Below are 17,063 nucleotides of genomic sequence, written 5' to 3'. Positions count from 1 at the left end.
TCGAAAACAGCGAACGTGAGCTTCTTACGTTCTGATGCGTAACCACAAGCAGACGGTGCCTCAGTCAAACCAATGGAGCCAATACCCTGCGATGACTTTGAACCATCAAATTTCAAACGTTCATCAAAGAACTTCTCCGCTGGAAATATGATTGCGGCGCGGTGCAATAAAGGGGGTTGTGGCACCAAGTGAAGATGCCACTTAATTGATCTCGCTACTCTTTACTGAGCCGTGGGGCTTTACAATGGGTGATGCCGGCAGTCTAACCGTCGTGGCTGCTCTGCTTGGCAGCATCAAACAACTTTACCTTTTAGATTCGATTCTATGCTTCGACTTGAACTCGGTCTTTGAGATGTACGTTGCTGAGTTGTCGTTAGCTGTTCTGCTGAATGATCCTGCACATAGAGGCGAGTACATTTACTGACAATCTCAGGCATGGATTGCTCGACCGCTGGGCTTTACCAATGATAGCCATTCTTCAGCAGGCGTTCTTGCAGCCTGAATAACAGTTGCTAGATCCAAGAGATGAAGCTTTTGTCCGAAGGTTATGCCTTCCAGCATTCAAAGCACGAACGCCTAGGTAACGTCATTTGTATGAATATGAACATTGGATACGCCTCTATATTGCAGCTTGTCACAAGGTAATGCAAGTCGACGAGGAAGTATACGTGGCGGTGGATATAGCTGTTCTCAACACATCTCTTCTAATCTTGATGGACCAAGTTGAGACTACGCTCTGAAGTCAGTGTATTAACGCTTTACCAGTGACTTCAGATTGACTATCACGGACGTAACCGGCTAGTAGTAAATCTTGATTACACATGAGCCTTTCTTGCACAGTGGTTTGACCGCAGACTTGCGCAGATATGTTTAAAGGTCGTCACGTCGGAGTCGGTCATTGAAACAATCTTTAGACGCCTATCAAACATGCGGGCGGCGCTGCATCTCACGCGAGTCGCGACGCTAGGCATTGTTGTCTGCACTGCTTGTTCTTTCGATCGAGACTCTAGTATAGCTACTGCTTCCTCATGGGAATCTTGGAGTTTTGTTGTGCGTAGACCACACAGCAAAGAGCACAATCTTCGCAGGCAGCTCAGTTTATCTCGCCGGCTTGCTGTACAGCTTGACATCGTAATCAGCCCAAGTCGATGTCGCTGGTGCTCATTCAAAATGCAGACTTCCCATCTTCCTGGTATTCAAGTGCTCCGATGCAACAAAACAGTCATGTAGTTGGGCAACCCGTTTAACTAAAGGCGGTAACCCAATCATTAAAGTATTGTATTCAATGCTCCAACGGCGACATCAAGGTGTGGTAACGGCGTGCGCGCACTCTTGTAGTCGGCGTGTAGGTGCGAGAACGATGGTGCTCTTGCATATGTTCATATCGGCGCCAAAGGCCGTCTGTGGGATTGTAATTTTTTTTTACAATCCCACAATTGATTCATTTTGAACCGCGAGCTTAAAGCACATCCAGCTCATTTTGGGCGATTCAATTTACCAGCAACATAAAGATAGAAGACTTGGCGTTCCATTTCTGAACGTGCATCTCACCGTCGATGTCTCGCACTTCTTCTGCGGCTAATGTGCACAAAGTGCGACGAGCGCGTGAACCTGAACCACGACGAATGTTAAGCTGCTGAGATGCATAATGCCTATTTCGGCGGACGCAATACGCCGAACTATCTTACAATCCCGTTGCTCTGATACAGTGAGGTTTTCTATGAAGTGAAGCGTGGCAGTAAAACAATCATAAAACGGTCACTTAATGTAACATTTCTTCAGAAGTGCACGAAGTGTTTGGTCTTTAGCAGCTGATATGGTTCCACAAAAATGCTCAGCTGCATAACAAGCAAGCTCAAATGTCAGTATTTACGGCGGCGCATCATCTTTGTATCGGTATTGTTCCTGCGCCACAGCGGATGGGAGCGTTACTATACAGAAATTTAAGACTTCAAGCTGCGGCGATCCTTTTGCTTTATGCCTCAAAGCAGCGCAAGGACATCTCGACATAACTTTCATACTGAGAGACATTCACTCCACTCTTGCGATTACTGCAAGTGGAGTAGCTTGGTTGTGAAAAATCGACTAAAACCCAGATCGGAGAAAGGCTCAGTGTACTGCAACTTAAATTGTCACTATCAGGAGGTCCACGGGTGAAATTGATTCCCTCCCTTGACTGTCAACTGGTGCGCAAATGTGATTGCAACCGGCGATCGGCGTTCAGCGTCTCTGCATACCGAGTAGGCGCCAAAATATTCAAGCGAACCGCATCAAATGGCGTTACACTCGTAAAGCACTGGCAAAGCTCAGATTAAATCGTTTAGCATTCGGCATGCTAGCGCAAAAGCCTTGCTGTTTTTTTGTGTCAACTTGCAAATCCAATTTGCGTTCCGCCTGCCGCTGTGAACGCGATTCTGGTTCCTGGAGGCATCAAGCCTAGGCATCCGCAAATGCAATTAGGTCAAGTCTTATGTCGCTCAGAACAAACCTAGCGATTTTTTGATGCACTTTCGCATCGCACCTTTGGCGGCAGATGTTTTTCTTAATAGTTTGTTTTTGTCGAGCAGCCAACATGATTCGAATACGCGATGAACAGAAAGCCTGTAAGGATATTTCAAAGATATGTAGTATATATTTCGTGCAGTAAAACCCACCATTTTTGTTTTAATCGCAACAGGTTGGGGCTGTGCTGGTGACCGTCGCAACATTTGTCGATCATCTTCAGTTTTCTCAGCGTATAATAGAGGTAGATGTAATTGTGTTCTCTTCAGCGTATCACATATGCTTACGACGTTTCCCGCCTTTGTATACTTTGATTAACATTTTTAAAGCATTCTTAGCGTGTAAAGCAACTCATTATATGCTGATTACGTAACTCAAAAGACTGAAAAATTGTAACAGCAGCCCGATATACTTCAGAACCACCCACTCCAAGCCAACTTTGTTGCACAGGTGTCGAACTTGACTTAATCGACTAAACTTTCCTTCTCTTGGAAACCAAAATGAGTCAGAGCGGGATTTGAAAGAGGGCACAGTCCGAAATGTGGGTGAATGTATGTCAACGCCCCTGACACCGACTTACATAAACGTTGCAGATAACGCTGTTGCAATAGCTTTCTGGGAATTGCTTTATACGAGCCAAAGCGATGATGTGATCACCAGCGGCAACAACAAAGGTGACGATATCAACTTGAAAGACAGCTCGAGCTTTCAAAGCAGTCGCGGACGCAAAGATCCATGGATGTCACCTAAAGAACAGTTGCTTTTGAGTTCGCCAAAGCATACTTGCAAGAGGAATAGTGGATGATATCAAGCCTAGAGCACAGACTACAAGCACTAATTTTTTTTGAAAAGGCGAGAAGCGAAATTTTTTGGATCTAGTGTAAATCTTTGAAGTGAGCTCTCAAAATTGCTTAATTGGAAATTTAGTGTCGTAATATTTGGTTTAATGTTTTTAGAATTGACATACATTCTGCCATGGAAGTGGTTCGTTTTAATAACTTGGGACTATTAAGAATGTGCGTTCGAGTCCTACCACTGTCGAATTTGAAGAATGACGCTTTGTTTTTGGCTCACAATTGTTGTCACCACCAGGAAACACGTCTTCTGATATTTCATCGTCTGACGTTTTAGTCTCACGACACAAAGGGTGCTGCATCGATAGCTACGTCACTTTAGGTACCAACAATTTTGTAAATTGATGTTAATATTAATATTGTCGATTGAACTACGTGAAATTAGGAACTCATCAGATCTCAATATTTAGCATATAGACGATATAACAACTTGATAAACACTTCATCATACCGCTATATAATAATCGCATCCTTGAGTAAAAGACCCACCTTTTGTATATTTGTTCAGCAAGGATAGTTCTGATGGAAATTGATCCTTGAAGTAAATTCATAAGAAATATTAATCTGTTTATTAAGCCCTTCACTAGCCTTGTCTCTACTTTTACAAACATGATGACAAGTTTGCTATAGTACGCCACTGCGCCGATTATATTTTGAGAAAACAAATAACATCGAATTAGGGAAGATGATGTTTTAGAACTGGATTTAGAGTGCGGCTTTAACTAAGGCCTGCTTAGTGCATGCGGAACATAACAACATCTTATCAGACTTGCGAGACAATAATAATGCATTGATCTCTGCGGTGATCAGAAAAGTATGACCGTTCATGTCGGAGATGCAGACAGAAGTGACCACTCCCACGCAGCAAATAGTTTACGTTTACGTGGTGTGATTGGTTCACTGCTGTACCTGTACTTGTTCAACACTCGATCATTATTCTTTGGTCGACTGAGCAAATGCGTACAGAACTCTTCCATACAAGCCGTTGGTGCGGCTAGGTGTGTGCTATGATACTTAACTGACCTAAGGAGCCACGACATTACTCGCCCTCAGTTGTAAAGAAAAGTATTTACATCTTGTGCACATAATACTACACCCAATACACGAGGCCTGGGATGCTTTTCAGCATGTCAGAGTTGTTACCCAAACCGGAGTGAAAATATCTTTCGATAGCAAGTGAGAAGTTCGTTGTTCGATCGACCCTCTCAATTGAGCACTTTGTTGCAGCGTGCGAAGCTTGAGCGGGTGACGAAGGATACAAAACATACTTAAAGAAGGGGCTTCGTGTAAATGAAAGCAATATACAACACATCAGGATACGCTAGCAATCAGAGACCAATTAACGGAAGAAGAGTTTGATGTGTGGATATTTAAGACACATGGTAATCCTTCCGACCCCATGACGAAGCCTCTCTCCGCAGTTCGAGTCGAAAGAAGAGTTGAGTTGGATTTGGTAAGACAAAGCAGGATCTCTGAAAGACAGCCAGTTTTGACAAATGTTCATTATATGACCAGCAAAAAACACATTTTGAAGGTATTACCTGTCGTAAGCATTAGGGAACTTCTGCAGTACTGGTATTGTGGTCGTTATGGGCCGTCTGACCAAAATGGCACATTTTTATGCTGTTAGCGACTCCGTTACTGTTAAGAATATATCCAAGCATTTCCTCGGCAAAATTTCTTGATACATTGAAGCCGATTCGGATCAGTGGTAACATCTCGCTTTGTAATAGATTTTTGACGATCAGTGTATTAGGAGTAAGGTCTGGAAACCAAAAAAATATTTATCAAACGGACCGCGATTTTGTGTTGAGGGGGAGAATCTCGGAAGCACTTTTGCAGAGAGACCGCGGCTCTGAATTGAAATTGCTAGCTGTCATTGTTGATGATGCTGCATGTAAATTTACATACTTTACCTCATTTTATATAAATCATGTGGTCAATTCCTTTGTTCCGTTGGGTGGTTCAGATTTCGGTGACGGATTTCAACTGATATAAACTGCTAATATAAATTGCATATCTTGTAACGAAGATAAGATGTCATCCCAATGCCAATAAGCATCATGCGCATGTTGCACGATACTATGGCTAAAATAGAATGAACATGGCAGACGGGTCACATTTTAGTGTGGAATTGGTAAGGATTATATCAAATGTTTCATCTACTCACAATTGCGGTATGTGCAGACTATTAAGACATCGCCGCATCCCTTTAAATCGAATAGCTTACAATTGTTATAAAAAGATTATACTTTCAATATTCTAAAGAGAGTGTGTACGCATATGTGAGCGTGTACAGTCCAAAACACTCTTACGATCGTTCGATTTCAAAACGCCGTGTTGGTGGCAGGGCATTAAATGTATATTTTGTGTTCTATTTTGACCGTGAACGCATCGATGTAACACGGCCGCAACAATGTCGTATCTCGCAAAAACACTGCATATGTAGGTTGGCCTAAACACTATAAAACTCTTAATTTCACTGGATTTCATGTATGATTTACCTGTCTTTAACTTTGGCTTGCTGCTTTTGAACATACTGATTTCCAACCTGTTAGTGCCGCGAATTGGCGTATCTTCCGCTCTAAATTCTATGATTCTGCTACGTAGTGTAGTCGAGCTGGTTCGTGCGACTGACTCGTATAGTATCGGCAGCCCCTACTTCACTAAGACCGGAGCCACTTTTGCGCCGTATCAAAACTAGGTTAAATAGCATTCAAAAAGAGGAGTTAAGCTTGTGGAGGTGTAGACCGATTTATTTGACAAAGATTTGATGAATGGAGACAACTGGCTTCACCAGAATGGTCTTTTCACAAATTCTTCAGAGAATTTTTTTTGCTCACGATAAACGCATGTTGTCTAAGATTATTTTGCGATTGGTAGCAGCTGGCATGTGCCTATCAACTTGATCAAATTTCGCCAAAAATTGGTTATGAAACGTTGTCCTCAAAGCGAGATATTAACTGCCGGTAAACCAATCTAACGAATAGCTTCAGCTTGATTTTATCCCCACTGATATTGGTATCACTGACAGCTTACTCAGAAGACTCTCAAAGACCACATCACAGGATATTACCGAAAGATTGATTAGAATGAGCGAATTTGGACTGCCAGTATTCTGTGTAAGCTGACAGACTGATCATTAATCACCGGCGCTTGTGGCGAGTATTAGCCTGTTGACCCGACTTGACTTTGCGCACGTGGGTGCTTACACACTTATAAACTGCTAATTTCAGGTACATTGTGCGCATAAAGCAGTATTTCCACCTTAAGGCGCCTATAAAAGGCATCATGTACCTCGTACAATATGCTGTGTATATTATCCCTATTAGAAGGTATCACCACAGGATAAGTATCAAGTAGATGAGTGCTGTGATACAGTAAGTCTCGAAACAGGAGATGCCGGTGCAAATATGCAATCAAGCGTATCTATAAGCGGCATCAGAGCCTCCCAATTGCTCTTTTTACCAAACCATTTTGCAACGCATGTTGCGTCTGATCCGTACGCTGTGCATATCGTTTCGGCAATAGGTGACGTGAACATTTTTACATGTGACGATTTATAGTCAGGCCGACGCAAAAGCATTCGCAAAAATCTTACAGATACAGCTTATGACTTACCGCAAATTAATATTCGGCAAAGGAAACAAGCGTTTTTACATTTTCTATGAGAGATGAAGAATGACGTCGCTGTGCGCGACATACAATGGCTTGGAGCTAATATGGTGCTCATAAAACCAAACAAAGTCATACTACCTCTTTGTTGTAAACAGGGTCGGTCTTCCACCCCCTTTTGTTCTCAAGATTTGTACGCGATAACGCCTTCATGCTCATGGACATCTGCTTGAAGAATAAGACCACCTTAGACTAAAAAGACACAGACGATCTAATTTTGGACCAGCTAAAATCAAAGCACGCCTGGCTTTTTTATAGCCTCGAAAGCAGATTTTCTGCCGCATCAAGCACAAATTGAGACCTTTTCGAACGGCATTGTTGTCGGTCATGCCATCTCGACACGATGCGCACCATACTGATGCAAGCGGTTTGCCAAATCAAGACACTTTCTTATGTTTATTTGTAAAAGAGGCACCGGCTAATATACGATGTGATTGATCTTGTCGTGATCTGTCTACAAGACATGTTTTCCAGAGCAGCATCTTAGAAATGATTTTTTTTACGCGCCAGAACCTCAGTCGTCTATGTCGACAACATTTTATTGAATCGCATAAACTTAAGCACATGCTCACAATTGTTTCATATGATTGGTCATTTCCGAACACTGATGCGTTGGGCGACGATAAACGAATATTGTCGAAAAAGATTGGTGTATTGTCATGCTATAGCCGCACAGCTGCGTCGCCAGACTTTCAATGTCACATGTGCAATGGTCAATCAAATCACTCCTAGAGCATCCCATTCAACAACTTTACCGCTGTGAGTGTATATTGTAAGCCGCTGATGATACCTACTTATTTGGTTCAGCGTTCTGAACAAGGCATAGCCAACCTACTATTCTGCAGCACGACCTATTTAAAAAATGTTGCCTGTATCGGAAGAGTGACGACTTCTATCTTGCTTGGAGCATATAAAACTCGCTTCTTGCAGCTGGAATTCGGCACAGAATGTCGAGGCCGTACGGAAAGTCTTACTCTCACACCGCACCCGCTTCATTCTTAGCGCGTTGAGAAGCATCCAAGAACGTCATAGTGTTTCCTGGTAAAAAATATTGTGTTGTGACTCGATATTTTGTTCCGGGAACCAGTCAACTTTATGATGCATTATTCAATTCGTGGGTAGCACGCGTGGTTGTGTCTTGATCGTGACATTTATCAACCGAAGAATACGCCATATCCGTTGGATCCGTAAGGAATGCTGTCCCACCTTTAGCACTCAGTGCACTGAAAGTGGCCTTAATACTGGACTTATTCATGATAGATGATGAGCTTCACCCATCCTCCAGAACTCATGCTTCTTGCTTACCCATTTGTACGTATAACGCCGCAGCACGTCACCGTCTATCCTCTATTTAAATACATCCCACAAAATCTATCTTTCAAGCCTAATGAAAGCTTCTGAAGTCGGTTATGAGGGGAGACTCGCAGCCTCAGGACTTAAGCAATGTCTCCAATCACGAGAGACTATTTTTGCTCGTTTCAACCTGCTTCGAACGGTTGGCACGACTCATAGTTGTGCTGACTCAGCAGTACCGCTACATCATATATATTTTTAATATCTTTTGGTTCGGCCCTTCAGCTTTCGAGTTACAGTCGTTATTCAACTCTAACGATCATGGCATAAAAAACTGTCATTGACTCAGCAGTGACGAGCTAAAAGTCTACGAGGGTTCCGCATCGAGATGTCGTGGAAACTTCCGCAGTAGGAAACTGACACGGAGTTTGTAACCTGTGCAGAAATAGGCAGAGCGTAGAGAATGTCTCCATTTCTATAAACGACTCGGCTGTATCTCACTAGACGGGGAAAAGACGTATAATCAAAAATTGAGAATTTCCTGCGACCGCTCTCATCGCAGTAGATAGCGTCCTTCTCACCGAGTATGGCTGTTAAGTTGTCAACCACAAGGACCACACTCGCTAAGTCCTCTGATGGTTTGCAAAGAGTGGAACCTCGACCCGAAGATGCTCAAAGGAGTAAGCATTACAGAATGGAAGGAGGGTTGAAATTCGAGCGCAGTGATTGCTCGTTGAGTCTCCACTTTTGCGCGATGTTTTGAACCCAGGGTGTTCGAAATTATGGTGAGGAGTAAGTAACAGGTTACGCTCTGTACGTACATACACCTCCCGCTTTCGTACATTTGTACAGAATACAATATTGCATAATTGTCTGAAATACACACAGCATTTTTGTAGAACCGTAATATTCGTAAAAGCCAATTTAATTTGAAGATGAGGGTACAAAGTACAGTTGTCAGATTGGTAGAGCAAAACGCATACATTTTGTATGAGTAAAAATATAATTTTAAGACTATGCCGAAGTATGAGTAAAAATATAATTTTAAGGATATGCCGAAGCAGTAAATAAAGGCTTGGTTGCTTCAGAGGCTCTAGGTTCCGCTCGCACAAACTCACCTTTGCGCATTGTTAACGCGAACCTTCTGAGTCTAAGATTCCTTTGCGCAAAGTGCACGGCAACCGCGTTGCACAAAGACAGCAATATGCTACCATATATATGTGAAAAGTGATGTCGAAGATTTATTTAGCTATTTGAAGCAGCTGATCTATGTTTGATTAGACTCAGTTATACGGCGTCAATACCTTATTAGAAATATTTGCTTATTCTATCACACAGAAAACCTTCTTTTGAAGGAGAACTTACGAAAACACATACATAAAGGGTTTCTGGCGTTATTCAGGATTTTGGCTACGGAGAGGATGAAAGTAAGGAATCGCAAAAATGCTGCATCGTGTCGGTGTTGGTGTAACTATCTAACGGATTTGCCCATCTCTGAAGGCACTTTGAGCTCCTGCGTTGGCCATAAGGTACATACAACTTAATCTTTCTGGCCTCTGGGTTAAATTGCACAATGTGTATGAACTTGAATATAGACTATGTTAAATAATATAATTTTCCCGCGGCTCTTATTTTGTTTTTTTGACCCGAATCCGCTACTTGTTCCGACCTTTACATCACTTGGCTGCTCTTTGTCCAGAGTTCCAGCATTCTGTGCTCTTGGGCTCTGCCGACCAGAGTTTACTATCTGCCACATTATTATTAACTCGAGTTTAGTAAAAGAGTTCCTATCGCTTCCATATTCTCATCATCCTGAGCAATCGACTGCAACCCTGAGCGAAAAAGTGAACTGAGCTGACAATGAAACAGAAACAGAAGAGATTCATTGTTCAAATTGTGCTCCATAAGTGTCAAGACCTCGCGGCTGCTGATCTCGACATTTTAGGTGGCAAGAGCGACCCGTATGTAAATTTTACACTAGGCGGCGTCACGAAAAAGAGTTCATGCATCAAGAAAAACCTTAACCCAGAGTGGATGCCACCCGAGAGGTTCGATTTTAAGCTGGACGAGTGGGAGAACAAATTCGTGATTGCAGATGTCTTCGACCACGACCGTTTTGGCAAAGACGACCTTATTGGCTCAGCGGTGATTCCACTTTCTCTTTTTGCCGGGAATCGACATAGCGAGGTGTACAGCTACCCACTCGTTGTTCCGGAAAAGATGAGCGGTCCTCGAAGTGACCTATTTCTACAGATTAGTCTGTCGACCATAGACGGCAATTCTACCGACTATTACTATTAGGACCAGTCGAAATGGCCGGTATAGTATACAAATGCATTCTCTCTGCTCTACTTATTATGACAGCAAAGAAGAAAAATGTGTAATATTACAGCATACTCCAGTATCTTAGGCGGAGTTCTTTCCAAGTAATTGAGTGCGTCGTGGTGTCTGTTATCGGTGTGACTCTCCGTTGCAGTCTGATAGCAATACCGGTATGTGCGGAGCCAGAGAAAATGCACGCGACAGCTGCTTAAACATAACAACAACAATTTGAGGCAATAACCAAATTACTCGTGACGATGGCTGCGTGCTCGAACGTCAAGTCACCTAAATGAGAGTTTTTATATCTGACTCGCACTGTAATCCACTGCTTGCTTTCCAGTATTAGAATGAGTACAAACTGGCTCTTTCAATCTTTTTCTTAAACTAATGTTACCAGTAGCATACAGTGTAAAATTACTTCTAGCCAGGCTATCAAATGAAGGTAGCGCTACAACCCAACGTACTTGTAAAGAGAGAGAAGTCCAATTGTCAAGATAGGTTTGTGCTGAATATGGGCATTACAGGTAATATCCAATCCAAACTGAGCATAAACCTGAAGAAGAAATAATGGGTACGCGAAGGTTGTCACATGTATTTATAGAGAGTAATTATGATATCTAAGTTGGTATTTACAGTATAACTACAAGTTCACCTTGATAGATGCAGATACTGAATTGCATTCTCCAGCCGTTTAGTTAGTGACCCAATACCTTGAGTCATTCTTCGATTGCGTCACTTAAGCCACAACACTTAGTACGTATCAGATACGTGACCGAGGTCAAAGCTCATTGTAGTTGTGACGACGCGGAGTGACGATTGTTTTATAACCACCACTCCACAAGATTGTGCAAAGAGAGAACGAAACGAGCGAACGTCAAATGTTCAGCGCCAGGCTTCCACAAAGTCGCCCACCCGTGCGGCCTGACACACTTCACAAAACAAGTCACAACATTTTAAATATGAGCCGCACAGCTATCAACAAGACCACGGGCCATGCGCCATCTACGTTAATGTTAGAGCGAATGCGCGAGGCAGCGACTGACTTGGCCATATTGGCCTCGACCATGCAAGGATGGAAATTTGCTAATGAACGCAATGGCGCAATGCTTTACGAAATGGCAGGTCGTAATTTACCTCAAAACGTTTCAACAGCTAGAAAATTTGGACGTGGAGCTGGACATTCGGCCGATTATTTTTTAGTTCGGGCAGTCACTACAGTACATTCTGGTGTTGCTCCAATGTTAGATTTATTGCATTCGACTACTACTGAAGAATTTCGACTTGTGATGCGGCAGATTTTTAGTGATTATTTTCAACATGGTGTCACATTGGATAAATTAACGTGTACGACACCACCGCCATTTGCTGAAGACCATGATGCAGGTGTGGATGGCTCAAGACGAAGTTTTTCTGAGGATGATGCTTACTCGGTTAATTGGCTGACTCTTAAGGCTCAAGCAAAGCTTGAAACGGTTGAGAATAATCGCGATTTTACGCTAGTATGCTATCAAGATGCTTTTTATCGACATGAATCGGGTGTGTTAGAACGTGTAGGACGAGGAACAGCGCGTGCCAGGTCTAACACGCCCAATCACGTATCTCAAAGCCGATTGATGGGTGTTCACGTCTTGAGCAGTGTAAACTTTCAGGACGTACCAGAACTTTCAATTCCTGATTGCACAGACAGACTGCATTTTCGTAATTCGGGCTTTGTAATTGAGGAGACGTCCGAGCCGAATGTGTTGAGACTCTCACTTCTATTGTCACTACTGCCGACCAAGGCGACATTAAAATATGTTCGAAAGTATCAACGATGGCTACACACACTCGCAAGTTGTGTTGGTAATCTAGCACAGATTTTGAGGCCAGAAATAACCATGCACTGCTTGAATAAGCTTACGTGGAAGCAAAGTGATCACTGCTTCATGTGTTTGAAGATGTTTCGCACATTTCGACGCTGTCACCACTGTCGTTTTTGTGGTGAAGCAGTGTGTAATGCATGTTCTAGTATGATCAACATGTCTGGATACGATGTCAAGGATAGCAGCCATACATTGATTACCAGCGCCGCTATCTCATTAGCATCATCACAGTACAAAGATACCGCAAACACAGATTTTAGCCAGACTAGAGATGCTCGGCATTTGGCACCTGCTGACGAAAAAAGTCTCACACGCAACAGTAGTTTCAAGTCTCGTGGTCATCGAGAAGCGAGAGGTTGTAATGCTTGTATTGCAGACCTGCGGCATGGTTTGACAGCTTCCGTTGCTTTGAAATTGCGGCGAAATTCAGATTCGGATAGCAATACCAGCGGTGATAATTCATTCTTTGCGCGCTCTCAAAACGGTTTGAGTACTAGTTACGGCGACGATGATTTACAATTATATGATAGCCCTGATGAGATAAGCTATGAACGCCGTCTTGGCTCGGTCGCGACGTTTATCAAATCTGACAATGGTCCAGGTACAATAGTAGAGGAGGATGGCCCATTTACAGCTAGTATTCTGGGATTAATCGATCCGGAGGATCAATATTCTGTCACACCCGAAGAGATGCAAGATAAATTCCCGGCCGTAGATGAAGCGGCCCCACCACGGTTCCGCACCGTGTCCAATCCTGACCAGCTCCGTCGAATGCGTGATGGGTTGGATTCCGACTTGCCGCAACGTCTTAAGGATAAACACAGTATGGTGTCCATGTCTACTGCAAGTAGCTCGTTTTCGCGTTCCTCGAACGATCGTTACACCAATGAAAACGTATCGCAGTATTCGCGTGGCACCAACTTTACGACCATGTCGGATGGATTTTCTGCTGGTGATCTCTCTCATGACCCAGACATCTTGGCTCTTGCTGGGTTGTCAATGAATAGGAAACTGTCTGATGATTTTGAATCAGAGTTTGTTCAGCGACAACCGATGTCTGACAGTGAGACTTACGAACACTTGTCTAGCCACGTTTACGTGGCGACCGATTCGGAGAGAGAGACGGGGACTGAGATAGTCGACTATAATACAGACAAGGAATTATCAAAGAAAGCTTATCCCAATTTCTGGCATGAAAGCAGCCACGCTGACTCTCGATGTCGCAGCACTACGACGAGCACGCGTGACGACAACCTTAACACACTTCGCCCTGCAGATGTGCTTCGCCACCGTAGTCACACCTCAACTTCTGTATTGTGGAACTCGGCTACCACAGCTTCATTGTCTTCTTCAAGCACCGACTCATCACGCAAATTCGGTAGCTCCAGCAATATGAGCATTAAAATGGCCGAAGAACCAGCAGAGCCACCGGACAGCAGCTGCGATGGCAAAATCAATTTCTTGAAGCTCAGCAGCCATCCATTATCCCATTCAACGGCTGCGATTGAAGCAGTCGTCACCGCAACACCGGCAAACTCAGCTGAAATTGACCGCACCTCGTCTAGCAATGACGAGAATACATTAACGTTGGATAGGCAAAATTCTGCTTCAGTGACGGTGAATGGATGGCCAGTTCCTATTCCTGAAGACACTTCCACGTCGGACCGCAACGATATGATTCCATTGCCTCAGTCAGGAGAACTACCAGTTAAATTTGTTGTCTTTTCGGATTCCAGGCGTAAATCCATCTTCACGCGGGCAGATGATGGTCAAGATATGATTCCACTCGACTTTTAGATGAAAAGCTATTTATCTTAAATAAGTTTTCGTGTCGTGTATGCAAACAATTGTTATGACTCAAATAACTTTTAGCAATACGATCGACATTAGAATTTAGGGGCAGAAATTTTATAAGCAATTGAGTGCCGTCTCAATGTTTCGCGAATTGAGTGAGGTATGCAGGCAGATGTTGAAGGATCTATAGCCATCCGTTGTCAGACTAACTTCAAAATTTAAGCCTAACATTTAGAAAAACAAAAGAGTGCTTGTAATATTTCGTGCTCTAGAATATATCAAAGTCCAAGACTTTATGAATGCAAAGAAAAAAACGTTATCAAATAAATCGAAAATTACGCTCGCTATCACCAATAAAATTCTTCCACTGGACTACCATCTGCATCCAAGAGACTAATTCGTACAAACATATCACTTTTAGGTAATAACCCTCCCACTTCGTCCGGCAGCACTAGCGGATAGCTGCAAGTCTCGCAATTTCTGTTTCCGGCGTATAGAGTTAAAGGAATAACAGCAGACCCAATAAGGTTATCCTGACCATTTTGGCTACGATCGTACACCTGAGCAATGAGAAACTCATTTTCCCACTCTTCCACCTTAAATTCAAATTGCTCAGTAGACGACCAATGCGGATCAAATCTACTTTTTATACACGAACTCTTTTTGGTTGTGCCACCAAGTGTGAAGACCACGTACGCGTTAACTTCGCCTCCATTCGATGTCGTCAACAGGTCCTGACATTTAATAAGTACCACTTTAACCGAAAACATGGCCTTCCCCATTATGTCACTTAATTTGCAATGAAGCGTTTTTTGCAATGATGAGAATAATAAATAGAGCGAACAAATGAAACAGGCAAACGAGCTAGCGATCGATTGAGCTTTGAGCACGCGGGGACTGTACCGTCTGTTGAAGACAGGCTAACACGATTGTGTCAAATCTTGCTGTTTGTTTTAGGTGACATCTAATATTCAGCAATAGTACAGCCCACCGACGTATTTGAGGAGAATAGCTCACGTGCGCGTGCATGTCCCCGTCTGGTCGTCAACTCGTCACGTACAACATCTTCGCGTAGATTTTGATTTAATTGTATAAAGTATCAATGATTATGAAAGCTGGAATTCGTCAGATTCCTACTAAGAAGCGAGTTAATTGGTATCGTAAGATTGTAGTGAATTCTAGATGAGTAGGGAGTCCAAAGAGCGCGCCACCCATCGAAACGCGAGATAGATACACCGTTTAAGACTTTTATTTCGTCTGACTCAGTACATGCTAGCCCGCTGACGAGCACCGCGTCTCCGCCGTCTGTTAAAATTCTGTATGTTTACCAACGTTGGCGACCGCAACAAAGTTGCCCGCCTTGCGCTTATGCTGCAATGAAAATATAAGCGATAGTCATCGAGACATATAGCACTAAATGATGGCGAGCCTTTTGTATGGCTAGTGTTTATCGTCTCCAATTCTTACTGTTTTCGGACTAAAGTGAGGCTACATTTGATCACGAGGCGATAAAGACAATGATGTATCTGAAGTGCACGTAGATATCTTAGTTGACATGCGAAACCAGAATCAAATTTGTTTATCTTTCGCAGTGGCCTGGCTGATTCCAACATCCCGTCTTTACGTCCCAGTGGTATAGTACGTACAGCTTTTCTTCTAAATTTACGGTATCAGTATCGTTAGAAAAAGCAAATCAAGACGTGAGCTTCAGTGACGACGTTAGATTTTTGTGGGCAAGAGTCCTTTTAGTGGTTTCACAGTAAAAGCAGCGGCTGATGCTGTTTTGAGCCGCCAGCCAATTAAAATTGAGCTGTTTTTAGGAACTGGTGCTGGCCAGCGGTTGTTACAAGTAAATTGCACGGAAGGCTCCACAATTTAAAATCACCAGAGAAGCATGCCTTAAAAATCAACACGCAGTGTCATCTTAAAGGAGCTGAAGCATTTTCTTGTGCTGAGCTGCGCCTTTCCAAACCTCAGCAAGTTATTTAATCCCTTTCGTCTCTTTAGACTTATCGAAAGTCAGCGATACATCGCTGCACGCGATGCAGTGAATACAATCTGCGAGTAAGCTACCAATCGACTCTTTCATGTAGGATAAACACCTACCAAGCTTGACCTAAAAATGAGACTTGACACCTTTGAGTATATCATGCCTTTTTTGCGAAATGATTTAGTGTTTCACAACAAGTTCGGGCAAGCACGAGTCGACATCAAGCTGCAGCTCCGGGTCTCATCCTCCACATGCCCACAGGCGGCGATGGCGGCTCGAACCACAATGTCCATCAGCATTTCGGGATTGGAGATGTAACTGTACGGAAGTTTGTTTTCCGTGTGATGAAAGAGCTTTATCATCGTTTGCTGAGTTTGTGTTATGGCCTTATGCGCAAGAGCGTGCAATACCTCTGCTCCTAACGAGAGTAAATGTGCTCTGAGAGAGCGGTCGATTTGATCGATGGCACACCGTCTTAGCTCAGTTTGAGCCCAAGTACAAGCTGCAGCGAGGCTACCTTAACTTTGCGTTTAAAGGAAGCGTAATTTAGGTCACAGACCTTCCGATCTATACTTAGAGCAAGTACGAGTTTAGCGGATCGCAATTCGCTTACTCCAAGAGTAATTATTGCCTTAACCCAAGGCTGATTAACTCTTCCGTTTGAAATCCAGCACTAACTTTTATTTATTATTTTCTGCGGCAAAACCGCCAAATTATAATTTTTTAGATTTTCTCAAATTTATATAGTAAAATCTAAACACATGTATAAAT

At 43.1% G+C, this 17,063-nt stretch overlaps 3 protein-coding genes across 3 annotated transcripts; 2 read left to right on the top strand and 1 right to left on the bottom strand.

Annotated features, from left to right (window-relative positions):
- Window positions 1-10,184: 10,184 nt before the first annotated feature.
- PHALS_10125 (Uncharacterized conserved protein, contains GRAM domain) lies at window positions 10,185-10,625 on the top strand (the record flags this gene model as incomplete). Its single annotated transcript, XM_024725495.1, has 1 exon — window positions 10,185-10,625. The coding sequence occupies one exon, from the start codon at window positions 10,185-10,187 to the stop codon at window positions 10,623-10,625; it is 441 nt and encodes a 146-aa protein (XP_024576266.1).
- Window positions 10,626-11,605: 980 nt separating this feature from the next.
- PHALS_10124 (Phosphatidylinositol-4-phosphate 5-kinase and related FYVE finger-containing proteins) lies at window positions 11,606-14,305 on the top strand (the record flags this gene model as incomplete). Its single annotated transcript, XM_024725494.1, has 1 exon — window positions 11,606-14,305. One exon carries the CDS (start codon window positions 11,606-11,608, stop codon window positions 14,303-14,305), a length of 2,700 nt encoding a protein of 899 aa, XP_024576265.1.
- Window positions 14,306-14,649: 344 nt separating this feature from the next.
- PHALS_10123 (C2 domain) lies at window positions 14,650-15,017 on the bottom strand (the record flags this gene model as incomplete). The annotated part of the gene is made up of 2 exons (XM_024725493.1): window positions 14,650-14,898; window positions 14,961-15,017. 2 exons carry the CDS (start codon window positions 15,015-15,017, stop codon window positions 14,650-14,652), a joined length of 306 nt encoding a protein of 101 aa, XP_024576264.1.
- Between the last annotated feature and the right edge of the window lie 2,046 nt (window positions 15,018-17,063).

Source organism: Plasmopara halstedii, assembly GCF_900000015.1.
Source record: "Plasmopara halstedii genome assembly, contig: Scaffold_444, whole genome shotgun sequence".
Lineage (NCBI taxonomy): Eukaryota > Oomycota > Peronosporomycetes > Peronosporales > Peronosporaceae > Plasmopara > Plasmopara halstedii.
The sequence above is the reverse complement of the archived record's forward strand: the minus strand, read 5'-3'. Positions and strand labels throughout refer to the sequence as shown.